Source organism: Branchiostoma belcheri, unplaced genomic scaffold (assembly GCF_001625305.1).
Source record: "Branchiostoma belcheri isolate BF01 breed outbred unplaced genomic scaffold, Haploidv18h27 scaffold17, whole genome shotgun sequence".
In the NCBI taxonomy this organism is placed as follows: domain Eukaryota; kingdom Metazoa; phylum Chordata; class Leptocardii; order Amphioxiformes; family Branchiostomatidae; genus Branchiostoma; species Branchiostoma belcheri.
The window spans coordinates 626,358-645,990 of NW_017803157.1; the positions used below are offsets into that span (position 1 = coordinate 626,358).

At 43.1% G+C, this 19,633-nt stretch overlaps 3 protein-coding genes across 3 annotated transcripts in view; 1 reads left to right on the top strand and 2 right to left on the bottom strand.

The window, feature by feature from the left end:
* Positions 1 to 1,157: 1,157 nt before the first annotated feature.
* Positions 1,158 to 12,371, bottom strand: LOC109466681 (plasminogen-like). Its single transcript, XM_019764422.1, has 11 exons — positions 12,166 to 12,371; positions 10,989 to 11,086; positions 10,683 to 10,800; positions 10,123 to 10,269; positions 5,789 to 5,904; positions 4,984 to 5,122; positions 4,121 to 4,326; positions 3,713 to 3,807; positions 2,874 to 3,133; positions 2,364 to 2,515; positions 1,158 to 1,852 (listed from the first exon to the last, which is right to left on the bottom strand). The coding sequence occupies exons 1-11, from the start codon at positions 12,212 to 12,214 to the stop codon at positions 1,661 to 1,663; spliced, it is 1,572 nt and encodes a 523-aa protein (XP_019619981.1). The 5' UTR covers positions 12,215 to 12,371; the 3' UTR covers positions 1,158 to 1,660.
* A 1,289-nt stretch (positions 12,372 to 13,660) lies between these two features.
* Positions 13,661 to 18,322, bottom strand: LOC109466695 (cationic trypsin-3-like). Its single transcript, XM_019764445.1, has 9 exons — positions 18,041 to 18,322; positions 17,426 to 17,659; positions 16,890 to 17,004; positions 16,408 to 16,537; positions 16,088 to 16,176; positions 15,720 to 15,810; positions 15,141 to 15,312; positions 14,570 to 14,727; positions 13,661 to 13,969 (listed from the first exon to the last, which is right to left on the bottom strand). Exons 1-9 carry the CDS (start codon positions 18,084 to 18,086, stop codon positions 13,805 to 13,807), a joined length of 1,200 nt encoding a protein of 399 aa, XP_019620004.1. The 5' UTR covers positions 18,087 to 18,322; the 3' UTR covers positions 13,661 to 13,804.
* Positions 18,323 to 18,693: 371 nt separating this feature from the next.
* LOC109466564 (ovochymase-1-like) overlaps positions 18,694 to 19,633 on the top strand; it is a 13,514-nt gene continuing 12,574 nt past the window's right edge. The window contains exons 1-2 of the mRNA XM_019764297.1: positions 18,694 to 18,822; positions 19,163 to 19,399. Of these exons, the coding sequence (XP_019619856.1) occupies positions 18,759 to 18,822; positions 19,163 to 19,399 (301 nt within the window). The 5' untranslated portion in view covers positions 18,694 to 18,758. The remainder of the gene's footprint in view (positions 18,823 to 19,162; positions 19,400 to 19,633) is intronic.

The following is a 19,633-nucleotide window of genomic DNA, read 5'->3' on the forward strand; positions in this document are numbered from 1 at the left end:
CTTTGTAGCATTTCAAATCATATGGCACATTAAAACAGTCACGTTGGTAGCAAATATAGAGTCTCTGACTTTTGTTTGATGGATGTCTTAGTATCATGGAGTGAGGGTGAAGATAATCGTCTGTAATGTGGGGAATACATTTCTTTTCATGTGTGCCTTTGAGAACACAAGGATCAAGATTTGAAACCTGCCACAATGGCATCTTTGGAGGTTCAATAGAAGATTACCTTACACACACACACACACACACACACACACACACACACACACACACACACACAAACACACACACACACACACACAAATCTTAGCCTTTCTTTATGAAAACGTTGGTGCTCTAATTAAAAGATATATAAGAATAGTTTGTATTGAATGAAGACCCTCCCCACCTTCACCTCTGACTATATGTTTTTACGTTCCTTTCATGTGTATCTACATGTACGTAAAGAGTATAGGGTCTCCCAATACTTTCTTTAGATTTACAACACAATTAAATAAGAAGAGGCATTCAAAATCGTAGTTCCTCTTGAAGGTCTATCTATCGGTACGAGTGTATCTGTATTATACAGTTGGTATAACTGACCTTCGATGGGGGCAAAAAGCGACAGAAACATCTCTAGAAGAGGCTACTTAGACGCTGCACGCTACAGATCACACCACAAAAGCACAATAGTTATGAAAATACCAACAGAGTTTTGGATACACTTGGGACTTGATTGAAGTCTGTACTATCTTGTGAATGTCAGGCGTGTTCTATCATAAAGAAGGCTGATGTAAACATTTTGTACATTCATACAAAGTTCATACTTCTTATACACATTTTTTTCAAACCTTGACCTCCGACACCAAAGCAATGTACCCCCATCAATATTTGACATCCGATTGGTTGAATAGATGATCTATTATGTAAAGTTCTTCCGTCCTCAAAGAGTGTGGTAGAACAGGTGAGGCAATTCCCATCACATAGTACACATTGTAACCGGGGACAAACAAACTTGTTTCTGGAGTCACAACTGTTACAGAAATCGTCGTCTGGTAGCCTAACATGGATTATTATTCAACTTCAAAGTTAACCATTATTTTCACAAAACCATCTCAGTATCTTAGAACTCAAAATCAGCCTACCACAAGTTATGAATAAACAGTGACACAATTAATTGATGGTCAACAAGTTTAATTCAATCTATGGACACCCATGCTCTGGCAACATTCCCATACTGCCGACGGTTGTCCTGTGGAATTTACCACTCATTTTGATCTGTGGTTATATTGCAATGTCGAACTTTATTCCAACACAAAGAGTACACTGGGATGAAATTTTAAACGACCACTGTTGCCTCCATCAGGATAATGAATGACCAATCACTTAGAACATAAACCCGCGAGAGTTGCAGTTAGAGACACGTGACCTTATTCACACGAGACTTTACGGATACGTGACGTCAGCAATTGTTCAAACGTGGAAGGAAGTCTATATCGTCCACCGTCTCTATTAAGTGGTGACTGGAGTGCCCTGATATATATGGCCTCCTTTATACCTCTTAAAACAGTGGTCGTTGAAAATGTGATCCCTTTGTACTCTTTGAGTGGGAATAAAATTTAACGTTGTACTGTGGCTACTACCAACACAGATGAACTTTCTTGATAATCTGATCTGTGGTTATTTTCCAAAGATGGCGTGATCGTTGTCATGTACTGACATGGTATGGTCTAGCCAGTGGACGAACTTAGCCACCTTGGTGTAGACGCCAGGCTTCTTGGCCTGGGCACAGCCGTGGCCCCACGACACGATCCCAGCCTGGTACCACTGGCCGTCCTTACCCTGACAGACCATCGGCCCGCCTGAGTCACCCTGTAAAGGGAAAAAGGTTATTGAAAATTTTGCGGAACTGGGCTATTGCAGGTCACAACAAGACATGAGGAAAAGATACAGTTAAAGGATGATACAAAACTACCATTAGATAAATTCAAGTTCTCTTCGCTTTCCAGTCATAAAATATGTTTTTCTATGGGAGTTACTTTGTTGCATTAGGATTAATATGAAGTTTTCTATAGCTTTTAGTGTATGAAATAGGGAAATGCGTTTTGTATAAATCTATTCAGTTCATTTCTCCTTTTGGTATACAATCTACAATCTATTACAAAATGACATTCGACGTCCTTTATACAATTCAAATTATACTATTTACACAGTCTAGAGGGGTATGTATCAAAAGGGGTATATAGAAAAAGTATGCTCAAGTCGTATTTTTTAGCATTTTTCTGCGTTCTTTTAGTTCTCGGTATCCCGCAGACTGCCCGACCGGGCCCCGAGTCGGAAACGTGAGCCTGGCATTACCTAGCATTACCTGTAGTCAGCCTACCTGACAGGCGTCCACCCCGCCAGCCTCGTACCCAGCACACAGCATGTTCCCTGTGACCTCATTGTTGTACCAGTTCCACTGGTTACACGTGACCGTGTCGATGATCTGGATCCGAGCCTGTTGCAGGAAGTAAGCGAGATCGTTGCCGGATCCTACAAGGGAAGAGAGTCGTGTTTAAAATAGAAGGTAAAACTTACATTAAGAATGTTTCAACACAAAAAAATGTTCATCTACGTACAAGGTAGACCAGTTACTCTTGTCTTCTTCAATAGACTGACCCAGCTGCAGTGAGACTTGTCACGTTTCTTCTTTGACGTGTGACATCAACACTGGGTCAAAGGTATTTGGTAAGAGATGTTGCACTTGGAATATGTATGTCTTAAGCTTTGTTCTCCTTATTACCTCATTTGACTTCAACTATCTCTTGACCACGTTTGTGGTGGGTTTAAAAACACAAAGAAAACACCTTCTGCAAAGGTAAACATGAGTACCAAATGTACCCCCTTTTACCTGTGGTGTCTCCCCATCCTGTGACGTAACAGTCGTAACCCTCGGGAACCTCCTGCGCTGAGATGCACACCGGCTGCACATGCGCAGAGACAGTGACTGGATCGTTCAGCTGCAGCAGCGCGATGTCGTTGTCCAGAGACATGGTGTCATAGTGTGGGTGCATGATGACGTGCTTCACGTCATGCATCTCCTGATTGGGGTCGTCGACCTCCCGCGTGTAGGTACCTACACGGACCTTCCACTGGGTCGGATTTTGAGCCCTGTTAAAACAAAATGTCAGCACAACACGAAAGTTAAAATTTATTGTTCCAACAAAATGGATTGTTCTCACCTAGAGCTTTCGACCAGTCACTCTGGTCTTCTTCAATAGAATGACCCAGTGAAACTTGTCACGTGGCTTGAATTCTCTGAAGTGTGACGTCAACACTTGATCAAAGGTATGTTAAACGATGTCTGCCCCCGTTGCATTTGAGCGGGCCCTAGGGTAAATAATTACCTACTAGAATACTGGACACTGAACAAGAATACTTCATGAGAGGGGTGAAAGAGGCTATCTACATCAGGGCACATCACCCATCACTCAACCGCGACGGGGGCAGACATCAATTACCACATACTTTCGACCCACTTCAGAAAAGCCACGTGATTAGTCTCACTGGGTCAGCCTATTGAAGAAAACCAGAGTGACTGCATGGTCGAAAGCTCTAAGTGACAACAATCAGCTGAATTTTGCAGGACACACACTTCACTGTTCCAAGAATGCCCTCAGGTTGCGATCGTGCGACGGATCAAACGGCGTATGTGACCGGATTCTACATACAAGATACAACTGTCCGTACCTTTCAACACAGTGTGCCGCGGTGAGGACCCACTGGCGACCAATCAGAGACGCTCCGCACACGTGAGAATCGTAGCCCCGCTGCCAGAGAGAAACCTGGAAAGAATATATTATATATTACCTGAAAAATGTTCATCTGCGTTGGTAGATTTCATTCTGTAGCAAGATTTAACTATCTAAGACCTAACACAATTGGAAAACGAGACGTACTCACATTTTCGCATGACCAGCAACAGTTGTTGTCATTTTTAATGGGTAAGGTTAATTTTCCCATTGCGTTGATATCAATACAATTTCCGTAGGTATTTTTTTTTCCAATAGCCACAATGTACATATATATAAACAACTCATGAGTGAGATGGCCGGTAAACAGAACGGCTTTGCTTTCGCAAACCTGTAAACAAATTACCTGCCAAGGCCAGCTCCCAGGCCGAGAGTCGATACCACCTATAATCCTGGCGGAGGTGTTAGTTATAGGCGGGATGGAGGGAACTCCACATTCGCTGATGTTCGGAGACAATGTCGAGCCGGTCCAGTAGTCCGGTGTGGGCGGGATAGTGGAGACTGTAGTGGTGGACACGGTTGTAGTAGGGACGGTGGGTGTCACTCCGTCCTCTGTGGTGGGCAGGCACATCAGCGATCGATGTTATTAATTAAGGCGCTGAAGTATGCTTGAATAGTAGCTAGGATTAGCTGTCAACTTTTTTAACACTTCGGTCGTCCCACGGATAAGACGTTAAATGGGGGTCCTGTGTTTGGGGAGAGGCACACCCTACCAACACACCTCTTTTCGAAAAAGAATAGGGCATGTTCAGGTGAACAAGGGTACTATTGTTGGTGATTCACTATGGGCTCCAGGAAGAATAGTGTGACATTTACACTAATGGCATCCAAAATCATGAAATAAAACTCCTGACCATATGCACATTTCCCAGTATCCTCTACTATTCCCACAGCTTACCACAGGGAGTGATGTCACATATGCACATTTCCCAGTGTCCTCTACTGTTCACACAGCTTACCACAGGGAGGGATGTCACATTTTTCACATTATTCCTAGTGTCCTCTATGGTTCACACAACTTACCACAGGGAGTGATGTCACATATGGACATTTCCCAGTGTCCTCTACTATTCCCACAGCTTACCACACGGAGTGATGTCAAATATGCACATTTCCCAGTGTCCTCTACGGTTCACACAGCTTACCACAGGGAGTGATGTCACATTTTTCACATTATTCCTAGTGTCCTCTACGGTTCACTCAACTTACCACAGGGAGTGATGTCACAGTATTCCCAGCGTACACTTGGGTTGGTGGTGTAGCACCACGGCCTCTCGTCGGAGTAGTACGTGTTGTTTCCGTCCGGTTTTCTACAGAAGTTCTCGTCAAGACCTCTGTCGGTAATAACCTAGATAAAAAGTATTTTGTCAAACTATGCCTGAGAGTGTCAAATGACGCTTGGCTATTTATCAGACATCCACGGCATCAGTTGGCATCACAATGTCTCAACCTGTATAAGCAACAAGAAAAGCAGCACTCGAAAAGTCAAAGTTTGCGTTAATGCTAGTACTATGGCCTTGTTATAGTAGTAGCATTAGCTAGCACTAGTCAATATTGACCATGGTAAAAATAACTGATCAACCCTACTGCTTTGGCAATGGCTGAAGAGTCCTATACGAGAATGACAGTCTCTACGATTTATAGGTAGAGCGGGGAAGCTCTGCATGTCTATTACTAGTAGCAGTCCAATTCCGACGTTCGCTATTGATGTAAGTCATAGATGTCCATAGGTAATAGGTATATTGCTTGCCCACGTATTATTTTGTCCTTGACATCATTGAATCATATTAGGAAGGCGGTGCGTGGTTAGTTGAAACTGTCACTAGAACTTTTGTGATAACTTATTATGACCAAAAGGGCTAAACACTAAGAAAAAACACTAAGTAAATTTGAACCCCAGCAAAGGGTCGTACGTGTCAGATAACCTGTGTCGCCCCCCGTCTTACTTAGTGTTGGTCATAATAAAGTATACCAACACAGATGAACTTTCATGCTAAGATGTCACACTACTTACCTCTGGTCTGAAGTTGTGTGCGTGTGGTGTCTGGCTGCTCCACCGCTGACATGTCTTCCCAGTCTCAGTCACACGGACCGTCCCTCGGTAGTCAATGGATTCGCCCGTGTAACAATCTAAAACGGAACAAGTAGTCTGGTGGCAGAGACCGATAAGCGTGCAATGCGGTCCATACAAAGTTTTTTTGTTGTTTCTATATCTCTGAGGTGTGCTCTTTCAGAATCTGAATGATGCCACTCTGTCATCCTTGGGCAATTCGCACAATATGCAAATTAAGGCGGCCATTACTGAAACTCCAGTTTTCGTCAATATCTCAGTAACTACTCATGGTATCAGAATAATTTTGGTGTCTATCCGCATCTTTTGAGGGATAACGAATTAAATTAAGCCATTTCAGTAAAGATAGAACCATTATCTTTTGCTAAATATGCAAATTTGGGCCGCGCAATATGCAAATTAGGGCGGCCATTACTGAAAATCTGTTTTTCGTCAATATCTCAGGAACTACTCATGGTATCAGAATAATTTTGGTGTCTATCCCCATGTTTTGAGGGATAACGAATGGAATTAAGCCATTTCAGTAAAGATCAAACCAGTTTTTTTGTGCTGAATATGCAAATTAAAGCCGCACTTTAGGCAAATCAAGGTGGCCATTACTGAAAATCTGTTTTCCGTCAATATCTCAGTAACTACATATGATATTATAATATCTTTTGGTGTCTTTCCCCATGTTTTTTGGAATAACTATTGAGGATAGGCCATTTCAGTGGAGATCAAATAGATATTTTTGTGCTTAATTTGAAAATTTAGGCCGCCATTACTGAAAATCTGTTTTTCGTCAATATCTCAATAAATCTCAATGGTATCAACAATACTTTTGATACAATACACATACATTTGTACTATACACATGTTTTGAGGCTAGATATTTAGAATAAACCATCCCAGTATTGATCACACCAAAATTTAATGCAAATTATGCAAAAACTAACCAGTATACAGCATGGGCGCCTGTACCTCTGAACACTGATAGGAATGTTAATAAATGATACAATCTGTTCAAAAAAATATTAGACCCTTCATAAGCTCACACCTGTGCCTTACCAGCGTCTGTGTACAGGCAGAATAAGCGCTAACTTGACGTCCTGAATTTTATGTCAGCGTGGCCAGCGTAGACTTAAGTTGAATTCTCTTGAGTCCCGGACAGGCCAAAGAAAAATAGCCCGGTAGCCGCGGGGTGTCCCACGGCTGAAAGTGTCAAAAACAGCCCGGGAACTACCCGCCAGGGACTTCTTTTTTTACAATTGGGACAAAAGCTTAACAGATCTCCAGGAAGATGACCGGCGGCCGCTCAAAAGTGCACAGTCCTAATTAAGGCGGAGGATGGGACCCTACCACTGTCTTAGGGGGAGGACAAGCTTGTCAGGTGGGCAGAATACTTTTCAAAAAGTCTTAAACTGCTCAAGCCATACCTCAGTAGCATTAGTCTTTGATGAGCACCTACACCCATTACCTGTTGAGATCGAGGACATCTCTGAAGCTGAAGTCAGTCACCAGGCATGAATGGCATCACTTCAGAGATGCTGAAAGCCGAGGGTGACTGTGTTGTGAGATGGATGCTTTTCTGATCGCCGTACATCGCAAACGCTTTAATAGAACCATAGCCGTCTTCCCTAGTACGCCTTCCCTGGAATAAAGCTGGCATTCAACGGCGATCACAGGGAAGTGCTGGAGGACTGGAAGAACGGATCAGTAGTTCAGCTGGAGTCACATGTGAAACGGGGCCTGCTCGGCATGTTCTCGGTGTAGACGCCGGCCGGCGTCATGAAGCCGAGCGTACGCCGGCTGTCAGGGTCACAATTGAATTTACCTTTACGGCTCCCTGTCGGGGCGCTGAGGCGGCTTCTATGTAAAATTCACAAAATTTTGGTCCCCTTGACGACCGGTTTCTGTTGGGGACCCGTCCGGTGCCCAGTCAGTCTTCTGTCAGACCTGTGCGGGATGCAATAGGGTGCCGACTAGCTCTTGCATTCCGGCCGGGTAGCTACAGGGTCCCTGGCGGGGTCAAGGGGCGATCCTGGCAGGTCCCAGGCTGGTACGCCTGTGGCTGGTATGGTGGGTTCGGCCCTGCTGGTTGATGCGCAGCCCCGTGTATGGTCACTATGACTGACTGATGATGTAACTATGTCGAGAACAGCACATTACCCTCTATATTGTCTATAACTACCTTCTTCTGAACAATTCAAGCACAGAACAACACACGTGACTTCATAATCTTGGACAGGTGCCTGTGCGTGACCCGGCGGCTAGGTTACGGTTTGGTCCGGTGAGGTTACGGGGTCGCTTCGGCGTACCTTGCCCGCCGGGGCCTGAAGTGACTTTAAGTTGAGTCAAATCAATTTGGCGACGTCGCGGGACCAAAAAAATAGGACCGGCAGCCGTCGGGAACCCCGCCCATTGCCTTCCAGGTCCCGTTCCGAATTCGGTAGTGCCAAAACACAGGCCAAAAACGAGCCGAGCGGGCCCCTTTCTTGAATTGTGACATACCATTAGGCTTAAAGTGTGTATTCCAAAGAAGGGAAACCTGAATGAATGTGATAACTTAAGGGGAGTGACAATTTTTTTTATACAAGTGAAGGTGTGTGCCAAATGCCTCCTGAACCGCATGAGAGATGCAGCAGGCAAGGTCTTCTGGGAGCTGCGAGCAACAAGCTAGCTTTCGCTCAAAGAGATCCTGTGCTGAGCAGATCTTCACCCTGCGGTGGAGGAAATGTGCTGAACTGCAAACCCCTTGCTAGCTATCAGATTCCTTTATTTCTGCAAGGCGTTTGATAGCATCTAAAGTCCCTCTTTATCGTGTACAGTTATGGACTGCCAAGTAAACTTATGTATGCAGTTAAACAGATATACTGAAACTCGAAGTGTTGTGTACGGACGGTTGAAGGAATCTAGATACAGCTGGTGGTTTGAAGACGGATCCTCCAAGGTTGTGTCCTGTCACAGATCCTCTTTCCCGTGGCTATCGACTGGGTACTTGGGAAGCAACAGGAGAAAAGGGCCGGGGGTAAAGTGGGTTCCAGAGACAAAGTTTGCCGACCTTGACTTTGCAGACGACATAGCGGAAAACGCCAGAGATCTCCAACCCCTAGTGACCAACATAGTCCGTCTGCAGACAGCATTGGGCTCAGCATCAGGGCCATCAATTAACATGCTGATAGGGACACACGCTCCTCTTAGAAGTGTGACCATTGACGAGAACAAATTGAAAGTGGCGGAGAACTTCACCTACCTTGGGAGCTCCACCAACAACAAAGGACAGATGGACAATGAGCTAGACTGTAGACTTGGAAAGGCCTCAGCAGCCTTCAACCAGCTTGACTTTGAAACCTACTATGTGGAAATCAGCCAAGAAAAAAGAAAAGAGACTGGAATCACTGCATGCTTCTGATAGTGAATGCGTGAGGAAGATCTTAAGCATCAGACGACAGGACTTCATACCCAACACAGATATATGAGCCAGAGCTAACCAACAGCCAGTGTCTACAATCATACGCAAGCGGCGTTTCATGCAAGAAGACGTCTGCCATCTAGACTTAGGTAAACTTGTCTTTCAATATTGAACAGGTTTTGGGTCAGATAAACTATACCAAGGCATGTGCGTTTGCATGGAACATGGGTCGGAATTAGGACCCCTCCTTGCTGGCAGCCAGGTGCGTCAATAACAGACAAGGCCCAAATTTGCATATTTAGCAAAAAATAATGGTTCTATCTTTACTGAAATGGCTTAATTTAATTCGTTATCCCTCAAAACATGGGGATAGACACCAAAATTATTCTGATACCATGAGTAGTTCCCGAGATATTGACGAAAACTGGAGTTTCAGTAATGGCCACCTTAATTTGCATATTGTGCGAATTGCCCAAGGATGACAGAGTGGCATCATTCAGATTCTGAAAGAGCACACCTCAGAGATATAGAAACAACAAAAAAACTTTGTATGGACCGCATTGCAAGGTTCTTCAAAAATCGGGGGTTTGGCAACCGGACTAAAGGGAATTAGTACATCGATAAAGGTTAGGCATTCAGGCAATGAGACGTACAAGAAAACAATTACTCAAGCAACATTGAAAAATGCCACTGTCACAGTTTTAAATGTCTCTGTCACAGTGACAGTTTTTAATATCTATCCAGTTGTACATTAATAATTAAATAATAAGAAAAATAAATGATCAAATGTTTCCATTTGCAGTTCGTTCCATGGTCAAGTTGGGAGGAAAACGTCATTCATACTTTCTATCATTCATTCGCCAATTCTTTCACTCTTGTTACCCACCCCAGGACACCCCCATAGGTAGTCGCTCTGACGTGTAGGAGACCTTGAACCCCCGCCCAGAAATGGAGTCGTCCGACTGGAAGTTGAGGAAGATAGAGCTGCTGGCGGTAGTGATGAGTCCGGGAGGGGTATCCCCGCAAACACGGGCTGGAACAATCGTTATGATGTATATTGAGTTCTTAAACAAACCCAATGTTCATAGTCGTAAAGTTCAAGCTTTACTCCAACACAAGAACTCGGGAAACTCACTGAATTTTCGGTCTATCTTGTCAACCTTCGTCAGATGTCTTCCCGCCACATTTGATGCGCTCCTGACGCCATCACGCTTACGACTTCCGGAGAGTCAGCGAGTGCATCATACATATGACGAAATTTTACGAGATCGACCGAAAATTCATTGTGAGTTTCCTTCTTTGTACTGGAACTAAAACTTGAACTTTTGGATTCTTATCGCTTTCTATTACATGTTACCACTTAAGTTAAATCTCTGCCTTAATGATGAAGATTTCTAATAAAGTACCCCCCCCCCCAAGAAAAGGCCTAGTTGCCCTGCCCCTTACCTAAGAGTGGGTTGGGGGCAGCCAAATCCCAGACGTCAACTCGGTCACGACAAACGCCCCCTACTTCCTCCAACTCCAGATCCTCGAACTGCAGGTACAAGTGACTGGCAGAAAGTACCTGTGGATAGAAAGAAAACATTACGTATTTGCTATTCTTCCTGTAACGTTATACAATAATGAAATCGTCCAACCAAAAGTGAAGTAATCAAACCAGATGTGAAAGCAATGCTCAACAGCTCGGTCAAAAATTGTGGGATTGTTCAACGTAAAAGTGTAGCTGACATTTTTGTTACCATGGTTACCGACCTGGATGTTCCAGTTACAGAGGGTGTTGTTCGGGTAATCGCCGGGATAGTTCGGAGTGGTGAACTCGCCTGTAGGGGTGGTCAGGTACTCACCGCATCCTGTAGTTATATGTAGGGATAGGAATACATTAAGGCACTGGCCACTGTTATTTTGAAAATACATAGTAGGAGTTGGAAATACGTAATTACTAGTAACTTCAAGTATCCAGAGTTTGTACGTAGTTGAGAATAACAATCAAAACAATACACTTTCCTTGACATCATAATTTAGTAACCTTTCTTTCTATATTATCTTTAGTCAATAAAAATTGCAGCCGTTGTTTATTGGGCATTCTAATATTTTTGACCACCCAAGAAATATATGTGAAACAGTCTAAAACGGAACCAGGCAACAATTATGTTGATGAAGGTTAGACATCAGGGTAATAATAAGAGATTACCACATGCAAGAAATCTGTTACTCAAGAAACTGAGCAAATATGTAAATGTCTTTTAACAATTATTTAGACAGTCCATGGGAAACAGATATTAAGACAAACTAAGACAAGATAATGCTAATAAATCAATTAGCGCCTCGCCTTTTGTTTGAGTATAGAAGCTTATGTTATATAGGAGCTATAATGTTACTGTAGCTGATAAAAATACGACAGGATGTTAGTCTCAGATGCCTATTGATCCATATTTCGCGGTTTGAATGATATAAAGACGAACAATGCACAAGCGTTGTAAAAGTTATACATTTCCCTTTTGAGTATCGCATCGACACTAACGCTACAGGAACATAAGCAAAGAAAGGCAGTATGTCAAAGGCATCAAATGCAATTTCAGGGCGGGAAAACTGGATTTTCAATGTCAATTTTCTGCAGCTGGTTATTCTTTTAATGTAGTAGATTGAGTTAATCCCTTAAATAAGATCCGTGGGTCAATAATGCGACGTCGATGACAGAAATGGCTGCTTCTTTTGTATCATAGACTAGTTCTAGCTATTCATGGACGGTACCCACAAATGACGTGACTACCCACGTTGTAAAATGGTAGTAAATGTCAATATTAGAAAAATTTCCTCTTTCAGAATATTTGTTGTTTTGCCTCCCTGAAATTGCATTAGATACCTCCAACTTGTCAACTTTCATGCTAATAAACCTATACGTTGATAATATAGTAACAATAAGCTTTACCTTGCCCGAGTGCCAAAGGAAGGGCCACGAGGAGAACTAGGTACCACATAGTGAGCGGATCTTGTCACGGACAAAGTTTTCTTCTCTAGGCAGCCCCCTTTTAACGGGTGGACTCGATATTGCAATACCTAAGTCTGAAACAAGGTAAAATTATCAGTAAACGCTGTAAATTGTGACACACCTAATGTAAATATCACGCTCTGGCCCTTTGCTGCCCTATAAAAATTTTGAGGTAATTCATAATTACTTATCAAACAACATTTCCCCGCTTACGTCGGTCGGTAGGTGATATGTCAACAAAACGCGGATAAGAACTGCCCACATTGTCAACATAGCATGTCTGAAAATCGATATCTTCTGTATAAATTCTGTCTCAAGATCTAGAACGGAGAAGACGCCGTCCAACGTCTGCTTATTGGAGCAAACAATATATATCATATCAATATATTTCAACATCCCATTGTCTTAGCAAAATGCGGAGTTCAAAGAAAACGTAGCTCAAAATTACAAAAAAAATTATTTTGAGTCCATGCAGATCGTTTATAAAGTGTGCATTCCTTGATATAACATTTGCAATTGTCATTAACCTTAACTTTGAGATAGATTCACTTCAATACAAGTTACTTGCCTATGGTTCTACTGAATCGTTGTGAAAGATATCCCGTTACAACGATTTTTAATGTGGTGAAAACGTGATTGACGATGACTTAAGAAAATGATGTACCGTTGTACCCAAACAGAAGAGGTTTGACATAACTCAGTGATAGACTCAGTTGGCAGAGAAACTGGTGGCCAGAGACTAAATTAGAATATAGGTGATAGAACTGTCTGTAAAGACGACAACAAACTTTCTTCTAGATCATAACACCCACTGTGACGACGAATGTTATGTGTAAGTGGTAGTGAATAAGTCCTTGCTACTTGAGTGCTCTAAAACTTTGTGTTGTGTTACGCTCCTCAATGTATGAATAAACAAAATAATCATCGTCATAAATGTTATATAAACTCGGACAATCCTATGCTTCTGTGCTGACATATCCCGTCCTATGGGAGAGTGGCAGGTGGTGTATGTACAGGAGAAAGCAGGGCTGTTTGCCTGATACTACCGTTGTTACGGAGATAAATATGCTTTCACTGGACAATGTCATCTACTGTCTGAAAGGCATTACAGTAAGCAGATTGCCTTATATAAAAAACATTCTCCCATTATGTTGTGGTTGTTACTGCCGCACCATGAGAGCGCATGCTAGGACTTTATTAGCTTTTATTACAAAGATTTCTAACGTCTACGCACACCGTTTACTGTCATCTCCCTCTCAAATGTACATTTTTAAAAATAACTTGATGAAGTGTCGCAAATTTCTTGCAGAAAGAGAATTCACTCCTGATACTTGCCATTCCATTTTTCTTTTTCTTTTACTTCTTTTGGAACATTACACACGTAAAACCAAAATAGCACATAATTGCAGAGAAATAAAGAAAATCATCTTAATAATGTTTTAATTTTTTTATTCACATCTTTGATTACAATCCTAAAAGCCGTACATGCGTTTATGCATGTTAAAGGTATGCTTATAGGTAGAATTTCGTGCAGTGTACATCCGGGCTTTTCTTGTATCGGCAGTGCGCATGCTCGCGTCTAAGGGTACTGCGCCATCTTGGTTTGTATCCAGTTCTGGTACTTCATGACGTCAGTGTAGACGCCGGGTTTGTTGGGCTGTGCGCAGCCGTACCCCCAGCTGACCACCCCGGCCTGGTACCACTTCCTGCCGCTCTTACACACCAGCGGGCCGCCGGAGTCGTTCTGTACGGAGCAACACACGAACCAACACGTCATTACCTCCGTGAACAAGGAGGTCTTGCTTTGGTCTCTCTCTCTCTCTCTCTCTCTCTCTCTCTCTCTCTCTCTCTCTCTCTCTCTCTCTCTCTCTCTGTGTGTGTGTGTGTGTGTGTGTGTGTGTGTGTGTGTGTGTGTGTGTGTGTGTTTGTGCGTGTGTTTGCGTGTATAGCAGGAAGCGGAGGTTGTAACCACAGATTGACAGATTGACCTCAGGTCAAGTTGACAGTCTAAAGCCCCTTCCTCAGACACTGGGGGCCGGGGTATGCCCATTTAGTACTGGTCACAACAAGCTCTCATTCTACGCTCATTCTCACTCAACCGCCCTTCGGCGTAACACACCAGCTTCGCAGGCACGCGGCGCGGCGGCACCTGGCTACATTTCACCTAACACTTGGACATCTAACTCTAGACATTGTTTAAAGCTATCTAATGATAATGCCCCTACTGTACTTGGTGACAGTGAGTTCCACTCTGCGATAGTTCTAGGAAAGAATGAATTCTACAAACCTAAGACCTACGTATACAGTTCATTTCTCTATGTAAATAATAACTGCTGACACAGACCTGGCAGGCGTCGGTTCCCCCCATGGGCCAGCCCGCACACAGCATGTTGGACGTGACGGCGCCTGCGTACCAGCTGGCCAGGTTACACGTGTTCCAGTCGATAATCTCCACCTCGCCCTGCTGGAGCTGGGCAGCCATGACAATCTGGAAGTTCACACCTATGGAGTAGTGAAAATATATTCAGTATGTCGCAAGACGTATGATATCTTATACGTCAACTTTTCTTGACTATGAAGCTGACAACACCTGTCTCTGTGTGTGCGCGTGTGCGTGTGTGTGTGTGTGTGTGCGCGCGCGCGCGCGCACGCGTGCGTGTGCGCGCACTTGCGTGTGCTTGTGTAAAATATCGAGTGATTTTCAACATGTTTCACAGTTATTCTAAGATCTGACCGATTTTTATTTCCATGACGAAATTGGCGGCCATTTAATATTGAAACCAAGTCGTGGGGCTTGAACCAACGAATAAAATAAGCAAAGTTGTCCACACAAATTGACCACGTCATCTAAAATGTGGCGCCCTTTCTTTGATGTAGTAGCACGTGAAATTGTCCACACAGATTGACTACGTCACCATTTGTGTCGCCCCATCCTGTGACGTAGCAGGTCGTCTGACTGGGGAACTCTCCCGGCGCCACGCACACAGGGCTGACGTAATTGTTGACGGTCGCGTCATGGTTGAGTTTCAGCAGGGCGATGTCGTTGTCACTGCTGCTGGCGCCGTTGTAACCCTCGTGGACGACAATCTATAGGTCGTGGTGGATTGTAAAAAAAAAACGTTTCAGGGAAAGGAAGTAGCAAAAGGCATATGCATGGGAAACGTATTTATCTCTACATCATAAGGTTGTAGTACGGCAAACAAGTAATTTATCTAGAGAGGATTATGTATTCAGCGATAATCTACTTCGAATTTCTTTACATTCTTTCAAATTTCATCATTCAGTAAGCTATTTGTATTGTTTGTATTTTGTATTTACTAGGAATGAAACATATCATTACAAGAGTAAACGTATCATTATTACAACGATTCAGGTGTTAAGTGCCTTTCCCAACGGCACAAGACCGGTGACATGTCAGGATTTAAATTGTGTCTGAGCCAAACACTCTGTTGTTACGCCACACGACCCCACGCCAGAAAAAAGAAGTACATTACCCTCTGTATGCCGATGTTCTGTTGGTGAGGGTCGGTGGACTCTCGGTTGTGGCTGCCGAGTCGAACGGTCCATTGTGACGGGTAGGAAGCCCTGGATTCATCGGGACAAGTGGTTAGAAAAAATGCACCTACTAGTAAGAGAAACACTATACATGAAAGAGGTTTACATATGATCTACAACTAGCGCACAAGGCCAATGGCAAGTCTATATAGTGAAAATTTCAAATGAAGAGAAGGTAGTATTTTCATGCCCACACTGCTCAACAGACGGTCATGTACAATTTACGGACGCAGTCCAATATCTATATCATATAGAGGATAGAGATGGTAGAACGCCACAACGTAAGTGCAGCTACCCTCGTACGTACCCATCGAAGCAGTGCGCAGCCGTAAGGATCCAGCCTGGAGCGATGAGGGACCCACCACACGCATGCGCACCATGCTTGGCAAGAGATGCCTGACAGAGAGAAACAGTGACAGTCTGAGAATCCAAACACATGAATCGTCCACTAGATTAGACTACTTATAGATGATATATATATGTAATACAAAGTAGGATTACATATTAAAAGTACTGCCAAATGTACACTTGTGGTCACTATACTCCAGTGAATAGTCCAATAATTGCTGATTAACATAACTATCAATTTGTAGATTTTTCAAAAGGCTTCAAAGAAGCACAAGTCACCATCCATGGCCAGCTGTTGGGGACAGTAGTGGTTCCCCCCACCACCCGCGCCAGAGAAGGGCTGATCGCCGGGCTGCCGCAGTCCACAGCCGTAGTGGTGGTGCTGGTACCGGTCGTACCGCCGAAGGTACTGCTCGGAAGTACATAACACATCCATCAATATAGAGTATATATAGCAGAATGGTTAACTTTATTCCTGTACAAAGAGTACACAGAGATAAAATTTTCAACGACCACTGGCACCTTCATCAGGATTATTGAACAATCACTTACAAACGTAATCTCGCGAGAGTTACGGTAACAGACACGTGACCTTATTCACACGAGACTTTACGGATACCTGACGTTAGCAAATGATCAAACTCTATTGAGTGATGGCCTGGGTGCCCTGATATATGTCCTTTACACCTTTTCAAACGTAGATGAACTTCTATCATCAGTGTAGAGTGATTACAGAGAGGGGGAGGGACACAACGCTTTACCTCCAAGAGGCTTGGAAGCCGGGGTATTTGAAGAGCCAGTCGGACTTGAATCTCACTATCAGGCTGTTGGACGCCGACAGGTAGAGCGGAGGTTTGTCATCCCCACACCACTTACCTACAGGGTTGGGATATCAAAGAGAAATTCTCATATTATAATTCTTGCGTGTTTTCTTCCTTGGTGGTAGGAACGCCGAGGTATGCTTGTTATCTATGGCTGATTGACACTTGGTTATTACATGTATATTCTGTTCAATTTCAGATGCCCTGTGCACTAAGGGCATGTACTTTTGTATTAATAATAGGTCATCTGCATATAGACATAGTGATCCTGTGTCCAGACGCTATGTCTGTATCTTGAACTGTAACTGTACGCATAAAAGGTCTAAACATAATACCATAGATGATCATGTATGCATGTAGACAGCTCTTTGTCGTGCATGCAATAATTCAGTACAGGTTTTCAAAAATTTATAAGAAAAGGGGAGAAAAAAACAACCGTTTGAATGAAACTTTGATAGATTTTAAGTATAGCGTACCAACAAGGAAGTTTGGGGCGAACAGGTCGTAGATTTCGACGAAATCCACGCAGTCTCCATGGACAACTGACGGGCCCTCTAGCGCGAAGTCGTTGAACTGCAGCAACACTTTGGCCCCGGATGCGACCGTGATGTCCCATTGGCAGTTGGAGTTGTGAGGGTAGTTATTGTTAGGGTAGTTCGGGGTTGCGAAAGTCCCTGAAGGACCGCTGAGGGACTCACCACAATTCTGTCCTGAAAAAAAAAAACAGTTTATTATTCTTTCCAATCGTACATATTTTCCATAAAAATGAGGCGGTTGTGTATGCTATCTGATTACAATAATGGTGAGTCTAAGATATAAAAACCTTTTTTTTTGTTGTTATTTGCTACTTCAGTACGACTGTGATTATTACAATTGTATTACCAATAGCTACAATCCCAAACTAAAAAAGGGAGGTGAGAATAAAGAAACAAAGAAAGAAACTAGTAAAGACGACGCACACTATACATGGAGATTACAAAGCCCTGAATAAACTTATTTGTCAACAAGAATGGCAAGAATAGTAAAAAAAACTCTACCACAAGATATTTTCAAACTCAAGTAGTGCTAACTTAATTGCTCTGAGGACTTACCGTTAGCTGAAACGATCAGCACAATAATTGTCACGATCGCAAACATGGTGGACAAAACTCTCTTCTTCTACCACACGGACGAAAAATCCACAGAAACAAGCATACAACAACTGCTATGGCCCTCTGCTTACTCTATCACGTATATCTGCTATTCCAGCACCTAGTTACGGTCATACATATCTGAACAGATGTTTCGTTGAACATTTTTCACCACTTATTTTGCGTAGATTATGATCTTCCTTCATTGCGACTTTTGCCGGTAAATTGCACTCGGATATCCCAACAGTACACACGTACGTATCATTTACAAACACAATTTATTATATACGAAGGTCGCCTTATGTCTATATCACTTAGTATAAATATTAGTCTTCAAATGATGGGAACCACAATGTTCGTCTGACAGCTGTCCCGTTGCCTGCGTAAAGCGTATACGTATACGTATGTTATCAGTAACGTAATATGTACCACTATCTTGAGCGTTTGTCTCGCATGTAAACATCACTGTACTGACGGTGGAAGAAAAATCAAATATGTAAACAAATTATTGCATTAGTGCTTAGAGTTTATCATCTAACATGTCCTCGTCGGTAAATATCAACTTTTTGGATATGCCTTGAGTTTATTTTACACAATTATCATCCAGTCGTTAGATAGAAACATACGTGACAACAACAGTACAGTAATACATTACTACAGGCGCAGTACAGGCGGGTACATGAAAGCGAACAACATGTGGGTGATAGCGGCCCTTACTCTTGTCGGTGTGATTTCTTCACCAGGTGCGAATTCGAGTCATTTTTACTCAACTTATAATATCTAGGTTAGACTATCTGAGTTTGTTGAGACTGTTTCATTTCTCGAAAATGGCCACACTTTCAACGGGGGGAATTTATGATCGACTAGAGTTCCCTAAATATCTTTTTTTTATTAAATATATTTGACAAATTCGAAGACAAAACCGCCCATTCTTTGATGAAAATGAAATGAATCATGTCCCTTCCGATTACACCATGAGTTTGATAAAACATGGAACGCGTTTGTCAATAGAAGAGTTGATACTCTATAATATAAATATAAAAGAGGCATTTTACTTTATGTATCTCATTCCATGTCCTACAGTTATATCACAGTCCTGTGGCGGAACTCTGACGGCCTCTTCTGGTACCTTCTACTCTCCAAACTACCCTTCCCGGTACCCCAACAACCAGAATTGTCAGTATGACATCCGGGTACCAGCCGGGAACAAGGTCGTCTTGACCTTCGACGTGTTCCAACTTCAGGAAGCGTCAGTGTTCAGCACGGCTTGTATGGACTATGTGGAGATCTATGACCTGTTCGCACCCAGTTACAATGTGGGTAAGTTTATTTGGTGCATCTGTAGTGGCTGTACAGCATGTGGCTTTGTCGTTTTTGAGCAACACTTTTTGGCTGAATGGATGAGTGTGACTGTGTGAGTGTGTGTGTGTGTGTGTGTGTGTGTGTGTGTGTGTGTGTGTGTGTGTGTGTGTGTGAGTGAGTGAGTGAGTGAGTGAGTGAGTGAGTGAGTGAGTGAGAGTGAGTGAGTGAGTGAGTGAGTGAGTGAGTGAGTGA